Genomic DNA, 16,845 nt, shown 5'->3' on the forward strand with positions numbered 1-16,845 from the left:
GACTGGTGCAGTAACGCTTCCCTGCCTACTGTCACTTAAAATCTACATTTACTAGAGAAATATGGCACGACAGTATGTAGTAAACAATCGTGTAAGAAAGAGCCAGTTTGTATTATACATTTATTGTAGCACTGCGCGGTTTAAACGCATAATGTGGACAATTATCACGGTCACATTAAGCCTAACGACCAATAAGTTAATTGTTTGCAGATTTTATTACTGCATGGAGTTGATTTTTGTTGTTTTTAGCGTCACAATCCACCGATGTTTTTTTATTTACACATTGGTGATCTTGGTTTTTGTACAAGCCTCATGCTTAGGCTACATAGGACTAATGAATACTACACCATATTGAAATCTATGCCATAAAGCATGAACACAGTTTGCTTCGTATTTTTTAAATGTATTTTCACTTTCAAATACAACTTCAGGTGTGATTTTTATGTACATTAATTTGCTTTGATGAACAATTCCTACACACCAGTAAGTGTCTGTACACATGGCACATTGAACATGTCAATAATGAATCAGGATTTAGCCTTAATGCTACTTATTGTCACACACTGGTTGGATCTCACAAGCTTTTGAAACATAATACTTCATGCTCTGGTCAATGTGCAGACTATGAATATATTTTGATGTCAAATATATGATATACACCATTGAAAAATAAATAAATATAGGATATTCTAGCATTCACATAACACCTAAACTATTCATAAGACTTCAAACAACAACAATAAAATGAAAAATCCAATTCTCCTAACATAAATATGTGACGCCAAAAAAGAAATTCCCACTACAAAAGGACCAAAGCATAAATATATAGTGTAAAATAGTCCTTGAGATCACTTTGCATTTTGTAATGTATCTACAGGTCATCAGACTCTGGGATTATCATAGGCTCCAGCGGGACAGTGGGAAGGATGATGGGGCTGCCATCAGAGATCCACCCAAGGGCAGTCCTGTTGAAGGTAGGCCGCTTTATCCCGGGGTCCTGGAGCTCAGGGTACTTGGGGGCATTGAGGTCCAACTCAGGGAGCTTGAAGGTGATTCCCCTGGGGGCTTTGTCGAAACCGCCGAAAGGTGTGGCCACCCTGGAACCCCCGATGGAAGTAGCATTTATTTTTTGGTTACAAAAATACAAGAGTGCTTACAAGTCAAGGGTACAATTGTTGTATATAAGAAATGACTACCCCACTTCCTGTGGCCTAAAGGGAGGCATATGCCAAAGGTGTGTAGGCTCTCGTGCCTTTATCTAGTCACCATACCCACATCTGGGCCTAATGATATAGGATAACTTCAAGCTCCTAAAACACAGGATAAGTAGGTCTCAACTAAGAGGAGTGTTTCTACTAGGCGGGGTGGATCCACAGTGCCATCCTGTGTGGCTTGCCCCTTTTAACTTGTGGCCATTGAATGATGAGCGGGGAAAAAAAGATAGTAAACAAACCTATTGAAGCTCTTGTAGTCAGGCCCCTCCGGCCTGGGCTCAGGGGCGGGCATCTTAAGGTTAAGAGTTTCAGCGAGGGCTGGGTCGTCGATGATAGCCTGCTCCCACGGGGAGTGGTAGGACTTGGGCACGGCAGTACTGTTAAACTTCTCAGCAGGAACATCCTGCAAAGGGCCCCCGTAGCCTTAAAACAAATGCACAAGAGGTTGGTAGTGTGAAACCACGATCACTGTGTGGATTTGATTGTCATGAAAGGATTTACGGGGATACATAATCGGAGAGCTGAAATCAAATAAGTTAAAATAGAAAAGTATTTTATTGAAAAGAGTAGGTATGCTTACTATTATTAATCAGCCATTTCTCCACATACCCATTAATAAACTAATAATAAATAAGATAGTTGTAAAAAAACATGAAGAAGATAAACCGCTGACAGATTGAGATATTTTCCCATCAATACCGCGCTAGGCTGTCTCAAAATCTTAAAATAGCACCTATTCTAAGTGTCCGTTCATCCATCGACGTGTGAAAAGCCCTGCCCATCCACTTGGGACATATCACGTTATGAGAAAGAGCTGTGTTGGGAACCCCCACCACAAGTTTAACGGATGTACCAGTACCACAGGGAAAGGAAATGCTTATCGTGTACCCCACTAAAGGGCAAGACCTCCTCAGGGCACACCATATCAAGCACTGTGGCCATGCACAGTTGGACTATGTTCATTCACACACTGTTTTAACTATGTATTTCCATCGCAACATAATAATACGAAATAATTATCTAAATTCCCTTTCAGTTTGCATACATTATACACAATTAAGCTGCTGTCATCAGCTGTCAAGAAGACTGCATGACACCTGTTATACAGTATCATGATCAGGATCCCATTACGTAATAACTTGTTTATATATACTGACTTGCAGTGAGGGTGACTTTGACGCAGTGTGTTTGTAACTAAGGAAGGTTTTCAAAGATGAATGACAGAGTTGTGTTGTGAGTTGGTTAAATAAAGTCTTGAGTTATAAGTGCAATGTCCTGAAAGAAACGTCTGACTGCTTTCTACCGATTGGTGCTGTAAAAGGAGGGCCCATAAAGAAAACATTGGAGGAAATGTTTTGTACAGTATGCTTCTAAATTAACTAAACATGTCTATGCTGTTGGGTAGTCTACTGTTTATGTGCTGACCTACATTTACATTAGTTTGTTTAGCTTATGCTTTTATCCAAAGCGACATAAAGATAGTGCAGTCATTTGTGGTTGCTGTTGGGTGGTTGTGGTACTTTACCTGGTGCAATGTTTTCTGGATTTGGAGGGTTTCCCAGAGCTGGAGTGTTAGGAGGAGTTTTGCCTCCATCCTCTGTGATTTCAGTATTTTCCAAATCATTCTAGAAAAAAAACTTGATTGACTTGATAAGTCAAAAGTTGACAGTCTGTATGGCAGATGCCTAGAAATAATACATCAAACGGTAAAATGTATGATTGAAAACGATCTAGACCTTAATGGACTCTCTTTCTCTGTCTCTCTCCCTCTCCCTCATTTCTGTCTCTCAACAACACACACACACACGCACACACACCTCCACAGGCACTGATAAGTTGGGGAGCAACTCTCAAACAAAGTACTTGGGCTGTCTTTCTGGCACTCTGGCAAGAGTTGAAGAGGAAAAGGCCATCAGGCACATGCCTGTCCCTATCTCCCATGTATGTGGACACTTTTGGAAGAAAGCAAGTCCATGTCGTTTTGACGGTCTGGGGCATCTAATAATATTAACATAATACAGTCTAGAACTGCCCGAAACTTAAACTCATGTTTAACACTGAAGGTCTCACTCACATTCAGCTGCATGTTTGTCTCATTCTGGATACTTTCAAATGTGTATTTCTCCGACCGCCGCTGGCGCATTTTGAAAAGTCTTGAGCCTCTGTTGGAGAGGAGAGAAAGCTCCTCAAGCATGATGTCTTTGGGAGTACTCAGCTTTTTTCCAAGGTCCATGGTGTCACCTGAAAAAAGACCACAGGTATAAAAATTTAACTGTGGAAAAGTATAAAAAGCACTCAACACATGTTGTATGATGGGTTTGGTGGCTTTGGATGTTTTGTTCACATTCTAAATCCAGTCCAGAGTTGGAGTTTCAATCCATAATCTAGTCATTGTATTTATGAATCATTGTATTCTGAACCTGATGCTTCACCAATAAGTACAGACGGAATGTACCCCAGCTGTCTCCTGCCTTCACAGTCCACAAACAGCAACCCCAGTTGTCTCTCACCCATCTCCTCACCCCTTTCCTCCACTCCACACCCACCCAGAAATAGCCAGTTCAAAAAGGCCAACGACAAAAGGATTAGGCTGCCATAGGTAGTCCAACATCCCATTAGTGTATTTATGGCAAGTGACGAAAAATGGCCCTGACATTTTTTTTTTTTTTTACTCATATCAACATGCCCTCTCTCCAGAAGTCTCAGTTCTGTGGAGTCTGAGCCCAGGTCGTACCATTGGCATCGCCCCCCTGGACCTCTCGACAAATAGCGGCCGCGTGCATCTTCCTCTCACGGGTCGGCATAGTACAGTATTGAGACATTGCTGATTTGAGGAAAGGTGTTTACCCCGGGGTACTGGAAACACATAAAGGACATAGGAGGTACTCCTGAGAATGTTCTCATAGTATGGGTGACCATACTATGAGATGGTTATGAATAAGATGGTTATGAATACTAAAACGACTATAAAGTCAATTCCGTTTTAACTGTATATTGCAGATTATAACAAGTATTTTATATCTTATTTTTATAGCAATTAAACTAATGGCCATCTAGAACATACAGAACAATCCAGGTATTATAATTACTCATAAATGTAATGCTTAATACTATTATCTTGTCACTAATACTGTCAGTTTGTTAGGCTGTTTCACAATCGAATATTAATGACAATTTATGAGTGGAAGTTGGAATTGGAATAGCGGGAATTGGATATTTTCGTATCCAAACCACCTCAACCCAATGTCCAATATTTCACATATCTAAATGATTAGAGTCCAAACTTACCTTAAAATAACCTTGTAATGCATGTAAGTTGTGAACAATAAGGTTTCACATGCGTTATGAATCACCCGTGGCAGGGTCAGGGGTGAACATTGTGTCCCAGGGTAGTTTGTGCAATTGGAGACCCTACTGTGATCTTGCCAAAAGAAATGTTTGTTCTAATAATGCACATGTTCCCTTCTGCACAATGGCATTCCAGACAGATCTTGTGCTTTCAAATATAGCAGCCTAGTCAGATGTACTATGCATACATTTGGATTAAAAACCTTTAAATCTACATATAAGAAATATCAAAATGTACAGTTTTAAATAGCTGTTAGGTATGCACTAAAATACATCATTTTGTAGAGATTGGTCACATTATTTTGACTGTTCTCTTAGTACAAAATCTTTATGACTACAGATGACTGTTGATATGTTCCTTACATTGGAACTTGTTCATGCCTCAGGCAATAAATGGTAATGTAACTGTTAGTGTCCTTCATTCGCATTCAAAATACTCAGCCATAGTGAACAGCCAGTGTGTATCATTTAACTTTATTTACCATTTAGTACACCAGATAGTCAATTCATTCATATCCATGATCACATCTCTAAATAGGAGATAAAAACTGCAAATATATTGTCCTGTGTCTTTTAAAAGAATATGAAGCAAGATGTTATTCTAACGTCAGTTTTTGGCAACCATGGTAAGTTTTCAGTGTTTTTAAAGGTTTTGGAAAAGTTAGCCTTGTTAAAAGAAAATTTGTACAAGTGATTAACAAAGGGTTTATAATACACAAGCACTGCTAGTGTTGTGCAGTGGGTGAATGGTTACAACAAAACTAATTAACAATCACAAACGCACACCTTGTTTGGACGAGTCCATACCTGTGTTGGTGTCCTGCCTGTCGTGTGTGTAACCTGTATCCTTGAGGGCACTGCAAGGAGCTCAGGGGTCACCCTAGGTAGTTGGATCTGCCCTGATCTTCACACTCCTGGCCACTGAAGCCAAACTCTAGGCTGGCCTCTGTCTGTTGTCAGTGGTATGCAGCTTACATCAATTGGCTAAATTTAGCCTGTCAAACACTCAAAAGCACTCACAAACGCCACAGGACATGTGGTGGCTATCAGAGAGAGAGAAAGAAAGAAAGACATAGAGAGAGAGAGACATAGAGAGAGAGAGAGAGAGAGACATAGAGAGAGAGAGAGAGGGAGGGAGGGAGGGAGGGAGGGAGGGAGGGAGGGAGGGAGGGAGGGAGGGAGGGAGGGAGGGAGGGAGGGAGGGAGGGAGGGAGGGAGGGAGGGAGGGAGGGAGGGAGAGAGAGAGAGAGAGAGAGAGAGAGAGAGAGAGAGAGAGAGAGAGAGAGAGAGAGAGAGAGAGAGAGAGAGAGAGAGAGAGAGAGAGAGAGAGAGAGAGAGAGAGAGAGAGAGAGACAGAGAGAGATGAAACAGACAAATAAAGATCATGTGTATGACTAGCCCACTGACAATTACTCTCAATTTAAACAGCTACAGAGCCTTCTATTCCACACTTTGTTCGAATGATTGGTGGTGTGGTTATATTGCTGAGCCTGCTACTACCCATCATAAAGAAAACTAGTCACTCAGCACATAGTAAGGTTAATAGAAGCTGTGGAGTCACAGACACACAGAGACACATAGACATGCACAAATACACACACACACTTCAATACACTTGCTGTACACACATACGTACAGACTCACATATCAAAGTTGAACACACATACAGACACACGTACTATGTACACACACAGATATGGGTTTCATGTGAGCAATCAATGTTATTTAATTGTGCATGGTGCCAACCAAACCTCATCAAGGGAGTCCTCCCTTCCAGACACGTGTTCGGTCAACTTTTAAAAAGTCAAAATTAGGTATGACTTGCTTGCCCCTGCTGGTGTGTGGATTGAAACAAAGTCCTTGCCACAAAGAGCCTCCACAACAGCAGGAACACCACACTTTACCCCTCAGTTTCAATGTACAGCTATGACATTTATAACAACTGATGTGGTTATGTTGCACATCCCTGCATGTGTTGGGATGGCAGGTCACACAATGGCTCTATAGTCTACTACCAAATAGCACAGCAAGCTCTTGATATTGTCTAACAATAGATCAAGGTCATCGTATGGTATTTCATTCAGTTTTTCAATCCCACACTGTCTTAATGAAATAATAGAAAATAGTAGTGCCGTATTTTTGTCAAGGAAAATTATACTGCTAACATTTTATAAATGTAAATACAGAATAAAACTGTTCAATGTATCTTGTTCAGGTCAACATGAAGTGGAATAATTCACACATACTACAGTGTTCACACATTTGCTCTTGAAATTAATGCACATATTTGCAAACTATGCGGATCATGTGAATAAAACATCATTCAGTTTTGACAGATCTTCAATTTCACAGCAAACTGTTAGTGTCAGTGAAAAACTACCATATACCTTTTTTATATATTACACATCTTTTACAGTACATTTAACATTTGAAACAGTATTTCATTTTAATCAAATTCAGTCAAATGTAAAAACCCTCATTTGTTTTGCAGCTGGCTTACTGAACCAACCTTTTGGAAGCCTGTGCTGTAGTTTGATTAGACGTTTGCCAATGGACTGTTTGTTTTTGTCTCCTCATGAAGCATAAACCCATGAAAATCATTATCTCCTCTTCTAACCTTTGCTAGAATCACTTACATAGACCATCTGCTTACCTGTCCTGCTACATGCTTTGTACTCTAAATAAGATCAACCTTATCGCAATTACAAGAAAAAAAGGCTTTCTTGTGTTCAAATCTATTTAAAATGTTACTCAATCCCAAAAATATAAATCTGCTTCATTCAAATGAAAACATGAACACATGTATAAAGTGTATGTGTAAAATGTTTTTGTGAGTGTAAAGGATGGTATGATGAACTGTAATATGCAGGTTTAATACCTGAGTTTTGGGGTTTGCATGGTTTTATCGCTGTGCAGTTACCTTCTCATTGCAGTAGTAACCAAAGGAACGTGGCTAGTTGGACTGCGGTGGCCCATGCTGACACCAGTGTATTCGAAGCTAGCCCTACTCCGTGGCTTCAGAGGCTGGGCGGGCCTAAAGGGAGGCCCGTAGATGACAGGTTTCTCCAGTGAAGACCTGGTCTGGCTCATGGACAGGGGGTGAAAATGTGGACTTGTAGGATAATACCCCTCATGAGGACCTGCTCCATGGGTGTCCAGCGACACCTTGCGCTTCCACTCAGCCGGGGGCTCGGGGAGAGATCTACGGTGGGCGGCAAACGCAACGTTGGAGGCGATAGACTGTGGGAGGTTCTGGTAGTTGAAGGCCTCGTCCACCAGGCCCAGGGGGCTCCTGGCCGCGGCCTGCCAGGGAGTAGGGGGCTTGTAGCTCTTATCCGGCATGGATGTCTGCCTCTCCATCCGACTCAGAGATGGCTGGTATCCAGGGGTGATGGAAGGAAACATGGGCTTATAAGAGGGCATGGAGGGCAGACGCCTGGGCAGACTCAGGGAGTAGCTTCTCCCCAGTTGCTGAAAGTAAAGAATGATTGGTATTACATAAACGTAATGGCATACAGATGATGGATTTTTAAATATATACCGTTGTGTTGAGGTTCATTTCAGTAGATCAGAATATGTTTTGTGTTCACAAGGATGTGGTATCCTGTTTAACATCTAACAATATAACTGGACTTTGCTGCCACCGTCTGGCATCTTGTCAGCATTGCTTGGAGTCTCAAACAAGCCCTAGACTCCTTTACACATCAGGAACAAATCAGTAGTTATTAGTTCATTGTACATTGTGATCATTGACTAAAGCTTTAAAAAATATATTTTAGTGGGATTCAAATTCATTTCTTAAACAAATATATGTCCAGTCTACTTGTTGAGGTTAACCCACAGACAAGTAACCTTTTTTGCATGATTGAAGACTTCTAAAAATAATGCCTGTTATAGCTACACTCCACGCTACTTTGAAGCCCAGAGATGAAAGCATAGAGATAGTTGCTGGTGCTGAATCGCCTGCAAATCTGATGATGCAACAGCCATGCACATTTTGGTTCGGACTCATGTTCCAGACATACCAGGCCACTTCATGAGCTCGTTCGCCTGTAAATAACCACTCACCATTTCTAGGAGCAACTGGGGGAGTTTTTTCAGCACTTACCTCACTTTCAAGGCCTTTCAGCAATGGAAGATGATGATATTACAGTGGAGTACACTAAAACTCCTGGACTATTAGGTCGACTGTAGGTAATAACGGAGAGGCTACTTTCAGAAAGATGCCAAAACACTTTGCACTCCGTTCCACTCCCGATGATATGTTTAGCCCAGATCCAGTCCAATAGATCAGCAATCAGCACCATTTCAGAAACTGTGGAGCGCTAGGTCCAATTTCAAGATCAAAAGCTTTGGCCTTCAAACGGTTTGAAGGCCATCCAAACGGTTTGAAGGCCATCCAAACCCCAATACAGTTTCCCTTATACAGCCACTATATTGTGAAATATTTACCATTTAAGGAGTGTAATATAAAGACAGTAATATGAGTTTAATTATGTTGAGCTTTCAACTAGTTGTGGAACAGGGTGCAAGAGCTTGGATGCAGGTGTAGAAGAACAGAGGACATTAACAAAAAAGGTACAGAAGATTTAATAGCATAGTGGTGCATATTACAAGAAGTGCAATATTCAGAAGGGTACATAACAGAAAGGAAAAAGAAAGGAAAGAACAAAGAAAAGGAGAAAAGGCCGACATTGCTTTGAAAAAGGTTCAATATTAGATTCTTGTCAAATGCATCAGTTATTATTATTATTATTTTTATGTATTGCTATTCATAACAGTTTCATTAACATTTAATTAAAATAAATGCTACATATTGGGTCAGCTTTGTGAATAGCCATGACTGGTAATGGGACATGTCAAAGACAAGAAAACAGACAAAAAACTGACAATTGAAGTAGTGTGGGTTTAACAAAAAAAAGAACAATTAGCATGTGCTTGAGCTCTATTGCACCATCAAATATAGTTTGGAATGAGACTGGAGGTGAAATTAGGAGGGCTTTGTGAAAAGGACGATATGTTCTTCTTCAGGCATACTCATTTCGAACATAAAGCTCCTTTTCCTTTGTATATACTGTGTATGTAGCTCGATCGGTCTGCAACTTTTTAAAGAGTAAATCCCAAATATTTAAGCACATTTGTGACAGTTATACAGACAGGAAGAAAACAAGAAGCTGACAAAGTGAGGAAAAAAGCACAGAAAAGCCTTAAACAGGTATTTAAGACCTTATCTTACCTGCCTGAACAATAAATAGTTTGTTTTATATTTATATTCAAAGCTGTATTTCAATAGGAGGCCCTCTATATTTAGAGTGACACCTTCAATTTTCTGATGCATCAAAATAATTGTATCAGTACTGGGGTGTGTGATTCAATTACATTTCAGATGAATACACTGTATGCAATTTTACCACAGACAGACATAACATCACATTTTGGATTAACGTAGAAACTTAAGATGAACTGTGAACAAATAGCACATTTTCATCTTATCTTTTCCTGAGAATACTCATAATTATATCTGCCAGTTTCTATTTTTTCAGCACTTGTTGCCTCCAAAAATATAACTCTGCAGTGCTTGGTTGTTAGACAAACATATAACATGAACATGAAGGCTATTAACATCGGATATAACAATACATATTTAGCAAATTAAGTACTACACTTAGAGTCTAGTTAATCATAAATTACCTTACTTGTAGTGTGCATAATTACTTTTGACAACCTTGCTAAGTCCTAAACTTCCTACATCATATGAATATTAATAATAGATGAGCAACATGCTGTTGCCATAAGACATTGGCTATTAGATTTGCGGGAAAACAATGTGCAACTTATTCATTATTCATTATAGTAATTGACGCAAGCCATTAAATCATGAAACTTTATCTTGGGTTGCTGGGCCAGCATGGGAGGTTGATGGGATAGGGGGGAGGGAGTGTTGGTAGGTGTGGCAGCCAGTGGCTGGAAGCCATATGTGAAGCATTTCTGGGACACCTAGGGTTGTTAATTTGTCTCAACTGGGGTCTAGGATTCTGCTCAGGAACCCAGGTTGGCAGTTGCTTGAGTATTTTAACAAAATCAGATATTCGTATAAGCCGTGTTTTTCCATCCAACCTTGCAATGTTATCATTTAAACATTTACAAAGTGTAAAGTATGTAGAAGGACAGGACACTCCGATTCTTCATGAGCTAACTTGATACTAACTTTGATACTAACTTGGATCATGATGATCTCAGGTTGATATTCTCTCTTTTTTACACTTAAACTTAAAGGTCATGTAGAGAGACATGCCACCATGAAAACCTGCTATCGAAGCGCAGCCATGGATTGAAACTAATATTGGAGTACAACAGGCTTCCATTGTTTACTTGATCCTGCCGGCTTCTTAGCAGAGAACCTTGGCCGAGGAGCCATTGGAAGGGCACTTTTAGTGAAAAGGGGTCCAGAGGACAAGGGCGCTATAGGTTTGCTTACACTAAAATAAGAAAAATCTGAGATGCTTGTGGGTAGAGGGCAATGGGTGCCTGAAACCAGTTTTTTTGAAAGGTCATGCGTAGCAGGTGAGGCAGTGGGTTTTTTATTCAGTTGCTTATTTGCTAGGGGTGGCTCAGATGAACTTGCAGGTTGACGGTCGAAAGGATATGAGACACTTACCGATGCAATGGGCTTAGAAGAAGCTACAGGCTTCCTTTGTTGATTGGCTGAGTGTGAGTTGTGGGCATGACGAGGAGAAGGGGCAGGGACAGGACTTGGGGTAGGTGCGGGGCTAGCATCAGAGGGCGGGATGGGGGATGCCTGGCTAGGGCTTCTGGCCTCAGTGTTAGCTTCATATCTAAAGAGTGAGGAGTCCAGCTGGTAGGGCTGATGTTTCATAACATCTAAGGTGTCCAGGTGCTTTGGGGGTGGTGGTTTGGATTTTGCTTTTGCCTTAGACTTGATTTTAGGGCTGGTAGAAGGGGGTTGCTTGGCAGCAGCCGGGGGGTAAAAAGGAGCAAGGAGGGGGTTGAACGAGACAGGAGGTGGGGCTCTGACGTTGGGAGAATATCTCCATGTGTTGGGGAGGGAAGAGATGGGGGAAGGGGACCTGGCCAGGTTGGCTTGAACTGTATCAGCATCCACCACAAACTTCTCCATCCGAGACTGCCTCTTAGCAAAAAGCTCGGCACCTCTTCCCATCATTGGTGGGGCATCCACAGCCGTGCTAGACCCTCTATCTGAAGGTCTCCTAGATGAAGTGAGTGGTGCCTTGGAAGAGTGGATGTTGGAGTTGACCGGTTTGGCTGGGCAAGAAGCTACTGAATTAACAGCCGGCTTGTTCCATGAGGTTGGAGGTGCGTGTGGCACAGCAGAAGTTGGAGCATTAATACTCACTGGGGATCGAGGTGGCTGATGACTCCAGCTATTCAAACTTGGCTGAGGCTGAAGAGGAGAGTTGGCAGGTGCCCAAGCGTTCATTGGCGGCTGTAGCTGTCCCTGAGTGTTAGATCGTGCCCAGGGGTTGGCCAGTTGCTGTGGGTCTAGTAATGGTTGACGCAAAACTGTAGGGTTGTTTTGCTGTTGGTAGGACGGTTGTTTTGGAGAGGCAGCAGGAACATGGGAGGATATAGGAATTGGACTTCTGGGAGGGTGAAAGGCATCACGTGGAGGACCATCTTTTGACCATGGAGGACAAGATGGGTTGATGGTGGGCTTTGGGGCAACGGGTGGGGGATTCTTAAGCTTCATAGCTCTTGGTTGCATGAAGTTGCAGGCCTCTGCTCCGAGACTAAGATAGTCTTCCTCTTGGCCTGACTCAATGTAAGATCTTCGCTCCCCTTTGTTTTGGAGATAAGTGTTGGAGGAGGCTTTATTTGACATTGAATGCTGCTTATTTGAGCCTCTTCTTTTAGATTCTGGAAGGATGCCTGTCTTGAATGCAGGCACAGATATGCGCTCATCCCTGGAGGCTATGATATCCCCAGTCGGGGACCAGACCTGTGGATTTGTATTAACAGGAACTGGGACCTTAAACTTAAGCTCAGGCCTCCTTGCAACTGGGATGGGGACAGAGCTAGGAGGTGGAAAGGGTGCAGGTGCTCTGATGTTAAAACATGAGAAGGGCTTGGCTGTTCTATTTGGCACAAGGGGCTTAGGCAGTACTTCTTCCATACTGTTCATAACTTGTCTTGCATGCATATCCAGTTGATTGCTTTCTTCATAGAGCATGTGCCTCATGGTGTGAGCCTCCATGAAGGCATGGTTAGCATGCTGCTCTGCCGACTGAACAGGTAATTCATTCATATCATGAGTATTCTGCACCTCTGCTGGTTCGGGCTCCACGACCCCTTCCACAGGTATTCCCCTGCGTCTCATCTCCTCGTGCTCCAACGTAAGGTCCTCAATCCTTTGACGGCGTTGAGCGAACATCATCACGCCCTTGCCTTTAGTTTCTGGCAGGTGCTCCATCTTGTCAGGCGCTCTGTCTAACCGAAAAAAGTTGTCTCTGTTTAGATTCAAATTCAAAACCGGAACCCCCAGATCTTGGGAATAAAGCGAGTAGTCGTCCTCTAGCTCAGAATCACAAGGGGACAAAAAGTTCAACCCAACAGATTTGCCGTCTTCACTTTCAATCTCTTCCTCCTGTCCAGTACCGTAGCTTACAAACGTGTACTTTTTCACCCTCTGTCGCCGTTTCTTAAACAGTAGTGCACCTTTATTTCGGGGGTTTGGTGCATTAGTAAGAAGAAGAGAGATGCGTTTACATTTAGACTTGGCTTCCTTCACCCACTTCTCTGTTTGACTCTCGTTGTGGCTGAGTCCTGGAAGAGAGAAAGGAGAATGAGTGAGCGAGAGGAATATGTTGAGCAAAGGAAATGGAGAAAGAGAACAACCTAAAGTGAATAGTTAAGCTACGGACACATATCAAACTCACACTGCATTTTCTGTTACTATACAAATAAATAACATAATATGTTACATTACTGTTTTTGCAATGGCAAGACTAAATTAGTTTAGTTGCAAACATTTAAACATTTTCCTAATACCACTGGTTGCATTGTCATGGTGTGCTGTAACAAGTTATGACAAGTGTTAATGAGAATCTTAATTGAGAAGCCCTTTCTGTACCCAGTACATACAGTAGCATCTGAAGAGTTGTCACTAGATCTCTGGCTATTACTTCAAACTGAACTGTCACGCATCCATTTGTGGCAGGCACACCACAGGACCTCCATCTAAGCTTGAGCTTTTCAGCACAGTCCAGACCAGCACACTGCCCTCCACTCTCTCTGCAACTGGATGTCTTTTATTTTTAGGAGCACAACATTGCAAGAAGCAATAAAAGTACCGGTAGTCTTACTTACAGCTAACATAGGGGGGTCCATGAGGCAAGAAAAGTGAGGAGCTAACTTTCCATTGCAGTCAAGGCTTAGGGTTGAAAAAGGGATCAGGTGACAGGCCAAGGGAACACATGGTGCTGTCTGTCAAATGCATTTCTGCCAGCCTCATCATGTGCATGGTCATGTTTTATTCTTATCCACACCGACTACCAAACCCTGCAGGGGGAGTCACCCTGTATGTCCACTTCCAAAAAAATGCGTTGCTCAAAAATAACCATCAACCCATAACCCAAGACACAAATACATGGATTTACATTATTGACATAATTACAGAACTACTTTAGTAAGAAGTAATATGTAAGAACAGATAACCATTATTTAGTATTTAAATATGAAATTGAGTAAATTAACATTATTTAATAGTTGCTATGTAACTTACTTCAGTAAAATAAAAAATACTAAAAATCTAAATACACAATAATACAAGATGACATCCACATTTACAACTGTTCTGTACAGCAGTGGGACCCCAGTTAAATGAATGAGGGTGGAGAGGATCAGCTACTTACGTGTGCGCCTCGCCCTGTGCTTGCTGGCTCTGCACAGATCCCTGTCAGACTCCCACTCCTCTGCCTGCTCAGCAGCCTGGCCTGGCATTCCAGAGGAGACAGGAGCAGGAGGTGTTTCTTCTCTGCTCCCTCCTTCATCTGGAGATTCAACACTCCCATTCCCCCTGGCCCCAGTCCCAGAGCTCGGCTTCCCTTTGGGGCCTAGAGGTGGAGACGGGGTCGGGGTCAGCACCGTGGTCGTTGTGCGGGTCAGGGTCTGGTTCGTCTCAACCTGGAATCCCAAGGAGGAGGTGAAGGAATCGGGTGACTGCCTCAGAGAAAGTCGGCCTAAGTCCGGGTCCAAGGTGGGGGATTTTGAGGACGGTAGAGATGGTAAAAATGTGCTGGTTGTGGGATGGTAGTCCCCAGGTTTGATGCAACATGTATCCTGGGGAAAAGTGTAATTCTCATGATTTTCACTTGGACTCTTGTTGTATTTAGTTGAACATTTCTCTATCTGCATATCCTCCCAGTCAAGTGGTTGAGGGGATTCTGAGTTGTCTATTTCTTCATGTAGGCGTTCCGGGTTAAAAGAACTGTCTTCATCACTTCTTGTTTCATCACAGTAGGAGCCATCTTGGGACTTGGAGAAGTAGAGTTCCAGGGAGCCGGTAGACCCTGACAAAGTGTCTAAGCCATTGTTATCCTGAACCTCAATCTCAGGTTCCATCTCTGATAGTATGTTATTGTCACAGGATCCTTGGTGTCACAGAGGCTACCTTTAAACCAAGAGGAACACATTTAAAGCATGTTGGAAGGAATAATGATGTCACTTTTGGGAATTACACATCCATGACTGTTTTCAATAGGCTTTGAACAAACATTGTTCAAAACAAGAGGCCCCCAATTTAGGCTGATGTGAACGTGAACATGATCAGGACCCAAGCAGCTACAGTTTTAGCTTGTTTAGTTTTCTAAAGAGTTACTGTGGAATTGATATAATACATTCCTTATCCCCAATAGGAAGCACAGTGAATTGCCTGGCCAGTTTCATCAGCAGTGCCACCACTGTAAATGGAATGGTATGCAATATCACCCTGGATACAACACTCTGATCCAAGAGGACAAGCAAAACAACAGGGCGTATTTTTCCGCACTATTATATATACAATTTTCCTGTCCTGTACAGTTCATCACAGAGATGAATACATCCATAGTGATGACATTTCCATTTAAGAACTTGATTCGAGGAGTTTAATTCAATGTCAGCAATGAAAGGTTTCAAAGTGTGAGTGTAGAGCTAGTACATGTTTGTAATGTTACAGGCAGTCGAATAACATTGCAAATTAAGTACATATATAATATATACAATATATATTAGTGAACTTTCCCCCCTGACAAGCAAAGTTCATTCAGGGTAAAACAATTGTTAGATCTGAAAGTACACATATGTAGCTTGAAATTAGAGTCAATGGCCTTAATTAGCACCCATCTCATACACAAAACATGTATGGCTGGGTAACAGTGTAGAAGTTTGATTATTTTGCATGCTATAAAATGCCTTTTCTTTTATTTCTATCAAGAGCCAAAATGCTTTAGCTACTGGTATGGTTATGGGAGCAAAAGGACTGGCTGAATACAAAATGTTTTATTTAATCAAGTACAGCCCCCTCTGCTGGTCCATGTAACACTCGCCCAACATTTATTTCATTCACAGAATTATGGGACAGATTTACAGTTCTTAACATGGCTTCAAGCCATTGGCTTGTCCTTATATATATAAAAAAACGTGATGACTAGTTCCCCATGTTTTTAATACATTTTCCATCATAGGCAATCAAGCCTAACCTCAATGAACTTTTTTGTTACCTAGTAAGGCAATTTAAGTCTGTATTTTGACTTGCATCCAATTGTAGCCTCAATGAGGGCCCAGCATCCATGACTGTTAGACAGGCATGACCCTTCTCTGTGCTAGTCTGTGAGGGATTAGGTATTTCCATAGTTTTCCAAGCTAATTAGACCATGTCATACAATAAAAAGAACCAGGCAATATTTATGTCAAAATCACATATTAAAGCCAACTTCAAACACAGGTAGAAAGCTGAGCAAGTATAGACTTACACATTTGACTTGCATATGACAGAAGCATATGATATTTTATCAAATTGTTACATACTTTAATAAGAGAAAGAGGAAAAAGAAACATTACTACCAACACATTTTGTTGCAATGCAAACATATAGGTGTAGAACGTTTTGATAATGTTTGAACAATGTTTTATTAATTATGAATGAACTGTAAAACAATATGATAAACATGCTTTATACAGGGGAGTTATTATAACAATGTCTATCAATTTACAAAAAAGACAGTCTACAAGAGATAAAAACAAGCCCTCTTCTTCAAATTGGGCA

The 16,845-nt window shown here is 41.6% G+C and overlaps 2 protein-coding genes across 3 annotated transcripts; both read right to left on the reverse strand.

Annotated features, from left to right (window-relative positions):
• Window positions 1-106: 106 nt before the first annotated feature.
• Window positions 107-5,625, reverse strand: myoz2b (myozenin 2b). 2 transcript variants are annotated; one of them, XM_067250238.1, is made up of 6 exons: window positions 5,370-5,625; window positions 3,949-4,070; window positions 3,289-3,455; window positions 2,740-2,839; window positions 1,454-1,637; window positions 107-1,097 (listed from the first exon to the last, which is right to left on the reverse strand). In XM_067250238.1, exons 2-6 carry the CDS (start codon window positions 4,034-4,036, stop codon window positions 872-874), a joined length of 765 nt encoding a protein of 254 aa, XP_067106339.1. In that variant the 5' UTR covers window positions 4,037-4,070; window positions 5,370-5,625; the 3' UTR covers window positions 107-871. The 2 variants fall into 2 exon arrangements, with proteins under 2 accessions (XP_067106339.1, XP_067106340.1); XM_067250239.1 differs by lacking the exon at window positions 3,949-4,070.
• A 3,511-nt stretch (window positions 5,626-9,136) lies between these two features.
• On the reverse strand, window positions 9,137-15,161 carry synpo2b (synaptopodin 2b). The gene is made up of 2 exons (XM_067250310.1): window positions 14,453-15,161; window positions 9,137-13,364 (listed from the first exon to the last, which is right to left on the reverse strand). Exons 1-2 carry the CDS (start codon window positions 15,159-15,161, stop codon window positions 10,900-10,902), a joined length of 3,174 nt encoding a protein of 1,057 aa, XP_067106411.1. The 3' UTR covers window positions 9,137-10,899.
• Window positions 15,162-16,845: the final 1,684 nt, after the last annotated feature.

This window comes from Osmerus mordax, chromosome 14, assembly GCF_038355195.1.
Source record: "Osmerus mordax isolate fOsmMor3 chromosome 14, fOsmMor3.pri, whole genome shotgun sequence".
NCBI classification, from domain to species: Eukaryota; Metazoa; Chordata; class Actinopteri; order Osmeriformes; family Osmeridae; genus Osmerus; species Osmerus mordax.

Excerpts from the sequence above, each read along its gene's own strand:
- myoz2b (XM_067250238.1), bottom strand. The coding sequence starts at position 4,036 with ATGTCTCAATACTGTACTATGCCGACCCGTGAGAGGAAGATGCACGCG. Across the intron at positions 3,456-3,948 it reads CCAGGGGGGCGATGCCAATG|GTGACACCATGGACCTTGGA; the intron begins GTACGACCTGGG and ends GTCTTTTTTCAG. Across the intron at positions 2,840-3,288 it reads AGACAAACATGCAGCTGAAT|AATGATTTGGAAAATACTGA; the intron begins GTGAGTGAGACC and ends TTTTTTTTCTAG.
- synpo2b (XM_067250310.1), bottom strand. The coding sequence starts at position 15,161 with ATGGAACCTGAGATTGAGGTTCAGGATAACAATGGCTTAGACACTTTG. Across the intron at positions 13,365-14,452 it reads GCACAGGGCGAGGCGCACAC|GACTCAGCCACAACGAGAGT; the intron begins GTAAGTAGCTGA and ends TCTCTCTTCCAG.